The following is a 3,141-nucleotide window of genomic DNA, read 5'->3' as shown; positions in this document are numbered from 1 at the left end:
AACTGTAATTTTAAAAGTCTAGGCTCGAAAACAAAAGTCTGGGTTTAGTCTCCAGCTCTTTGTTTTCTTGTGATGTAAGTCTATCATTAACTTTCTGGGTCTCAATCTCCTGTCCCATAAGGTGGGGACATTACTATAACCGACCACGACAGTTTCTATGTGAACCAAATGACATATTTTTCACTGCTGAGGGTAGAACTACAGGCATTGGGCATGCCAGGCACGCACGAACTCTATCACAGCTCCACACTCTCAGCCCCTCACGTAAGAGGAAATGCAAGGGGAGCTGAGGATTGGAGCACAACTGGCAGACTGCTTACCTACCACACACAAAGCCCTGAGTGCAGTCCCCAGCACCCCGCAAACTGGACATGATGGCGAATAACTGTGATCCCAGCACTTAGTAAGCAGAAACAGGAGGACCAGAAGTTCAAGGTCAACCTCAGCTAACAGAGTTCAAAGCTAGCCAGGCCTATATAAGACCCCATCTAAAATTAAAAACAAAATCCCTGTCACTCACAAGACTTACAGAGATATAAGGAGATAAGAAGGATATAGGAATAAAGCTAGCTGCAGAAACTCTTAGAAGCCAAGTTATGTGTGGTTTGGGGTCTGGATGACTATAGTTCCCTCACTTGAAAGGTAGGAGAATCAGCTCAAAGGCATCTTCAGCTAGTGAGTTTAAAGCCAACCAGTGCTGAATGAGACCCACCTCAAACAAAAACAAAAACAAAAACAAAAAGAATACTGGATACCAATAGTGCTTTTACAGAACCATTCAAGGTCCCAGTAATTGGGAAGCTGAAGGTGAGGCATCATAAATTTGAGGCCTGCCTGGGCTACCCAAGGCCTAATTTATACCATCAGTGAGGCCTGCCTGGGCTACTCAGGCCTAATTTATACCATCAGTGAGGCCTGCCTGGGCTACCTAAGGCCTTATTTATATGATCAGTTGTGCCTGCTTAATTCTAACTTTACTTCAAAGGCCACAAATTTTACCCATTTTAATCATTTTTTTTGAACATTTTTCAGCTTTCTCATCCAACTGGAACTTGACTTAACCCTAAAAGGGTACCACTCCCATTGACACTAGTCATGAGTTAGCATTCTCCAAACACAGCTCACATACCAAAACCCCCATATTTACTAATTCTATTTGTCCTTTACCTAGAAATTCCTCTCCCTGTTTCATTTTTTTTCCCTGTCTGATTTTTTAATCTACATTGTAACTAGCCCATAAGGCACTCAAACTATCTGTATCATGAGGTCTTCCTTGATCCCTCACAACAGAGCAGGACCTCTTCTCTAGAATGAAATACGCACGCACGCAGGCACCCTTTCTGCTGTAGCTTTTCAACCCGCTCTTAGGCAGGGTCTCAATATACAGTTCTGGCCTAGAAAGCACTCTGTAGACCAGGCCTGCCCTATCTGAAGCTCTACCGAACACAGATTCCTTTAGCTTTATTAAAGACACTGCCCAAAAGTCTTTGATTTCTATTTTTACCAAGTTGGATTATGGTTTTGTTTGTAACGTGAATCTCCCTATGTAGCCCACACTAGCTTAGAACTCACAATCCTGTCTAAATCTCTTGAATGCTGTGATTTCAGATGCCCCAACAAGGAATACTGAACTCTTTTTGTATTCTTGGTTATGCTCCTAAAACAAGTTACTGTGAACATGCACCCAATGAACTTTCTGTGTTGAAACTTCCACTGTGTTACCATACTCACATTTTTTACTTTGTTTTTCCACTTCTGCCTTCAGTCTCTTGTATTTATCTGTCCTATAAACCAGGACCCAGGTTATGCCTAAAATATTAAAAGCAACATGCTGTTGAGAAATTAATGGAAATCACAACGAACTATCTCAATTTAAGTGTTAGTGTTGGAGGCAAAAGGATTTCGACCTTTTGCTCTACACTTATAAGTAATTAACTTTTTTCAAAGTCAGATCAAAACATTTTGTTTGGTTTTTTTTTTTAATGTTTCCAAAATGCGTAAAGAAAATCAGGAAGTATGATTCCACATTTTTCTCCTGCTTCTACAGGGGACGAGCCTAGGATTTCTTGCAGCGGACCACGCAGGTCGCAGGAAGTGCGGCTCCCGGATCTTTCCTCAAGGGGTGCGAGGGACCCCAGTGCCCTTCCGCCCTGAGCCTAATCAAAAGTCCAAGAAACAGCCGCCCTCACCCTCGGCGAGCAGCGCGGTGCACACGGAGATAAAAACGATGAGCAGCGTGTCTGCAAACATGGTGCTCATCTCGCTCGACCGTCCCTGCGCTCCCACCCTTCACGGGGAAAGCACTCGAGAGCCAGAGAGCCCGGGAAGAGGCTTCACGAGACCGATCCCTCGAGGCGCGCTACAACTTTGACAGCACGGAGCCTACACTTCCGCTTCCGGGGCAGCGACCCGGAACGGCATACTTCACGCTCGCGGTGCGGCCGCTGGAGTCGGAAGAAGAGCAGCCACGCGCAGGTCTCGGGGGCGGAGGGCGCGCGCCGGAGCGGGTCTCGCGAGAGTTGGAAAGACCGCTTCCTCGGAGGATGGCGGTGCGGTGGAGGGGACCTCCTCTGCTGTGTGTTAGCTGCTCTCCGAGCCCGATCGCCAACCTCGCCACGAGAATCCTGCCATGCGGTGTCCGTACTTCACCTTCAGCCCCCCACTCACCTCCGTGGCCTAAAAGTTAGGCTCACACGTACCGAGCGCCAGGGTTTGTGTGTCCACCCCTGGTCGCCGGGCTGGGCGAGCCGAGTGGAGGTGGTCCTCGGTCGCCGGTAAAAATTAGCCTTTATTGCGTCGGAGGACGGACACGGCTGCACACTTAGCTGCGGCTGAGGGTTTCCGATAGGAAGGGGAGCCGTGCGGTGGCACGGTTGACGGGAAAGAGTTGGAAACGTTGAATTCGACGATTAGAAGTGTTTCTGGGCCGGGTGGTGGTGGCGCACGCCTTTAATCCCAGCACTTGGGAGGCAGAGGCAGGCGGATTTCGGAGTTCGAGGCCAACCTGATCTACAGAGTGAGTTCCAGGACAGCCAGGGCGACACAGAGAAACCCTGTCTCGGAAAAACAAAACAAAACAAAACAGAAGAAGAAGTGTTTCTGGAAAAAGTAGGGAACTTTCTTTCTAGGCAAGGTGAAAGG

The 3,141-nt window shown here is 47.8% G+C and overlaps 1 protein-coding gene across 1 annotated transcript in view; it reads right to left on the bottom strand.

The window, feature by feature from the left end:
- Positions 1-2,775, bottom strand: part of Tmco1 (transmembrane and coiled-coil domains 1) — a 22,729-nt gene extending 19,954 nt beyond the window's left edge. Inside the window, exons 1-3 of the mRNA XM_031378998.1 lie at positions 2,190-2,775; positions 1,665-1,809; positions 1,328-1,436 (exon numbers count right to left, since the gene is read on the bottom strand). Coding sequence (XP_031234858.1) covers positions 1,328-1,436; positions 1,665-1,809; positions 2,190-2,259 — 324 coding nt within the window. The 5' untranslated portion in view covers positions 2,260-2,775. The remainder of the gene's footprint in view (positions 1-1,327; positions 1,437-1,664; positions 1,810-2,189) is intronic.
- Between the last annotated feature and the right edge of the window lie 366 nt (positions 2,776-3,141).

This window comes from Mastomys coucha, unplaced genomic scaffold (assembly GCF_008632895.1).
Source record: "Mastomys coucha isolate ucsf_1 unplaced genomic scaffold, UCSF_Mcou_1 pScaffold1, whole genome shotgun sequence".
NCBI classification, from domain to species: domain Eukaryota; kingdom Metazoa; phylum Chordata; class Mammalia; order Rodentia; family Muridae; genus Mastomys; species Mastomys coucha.
This window is presented reverse-complemented; position numbering and strand designations above follow the sequence as displayed.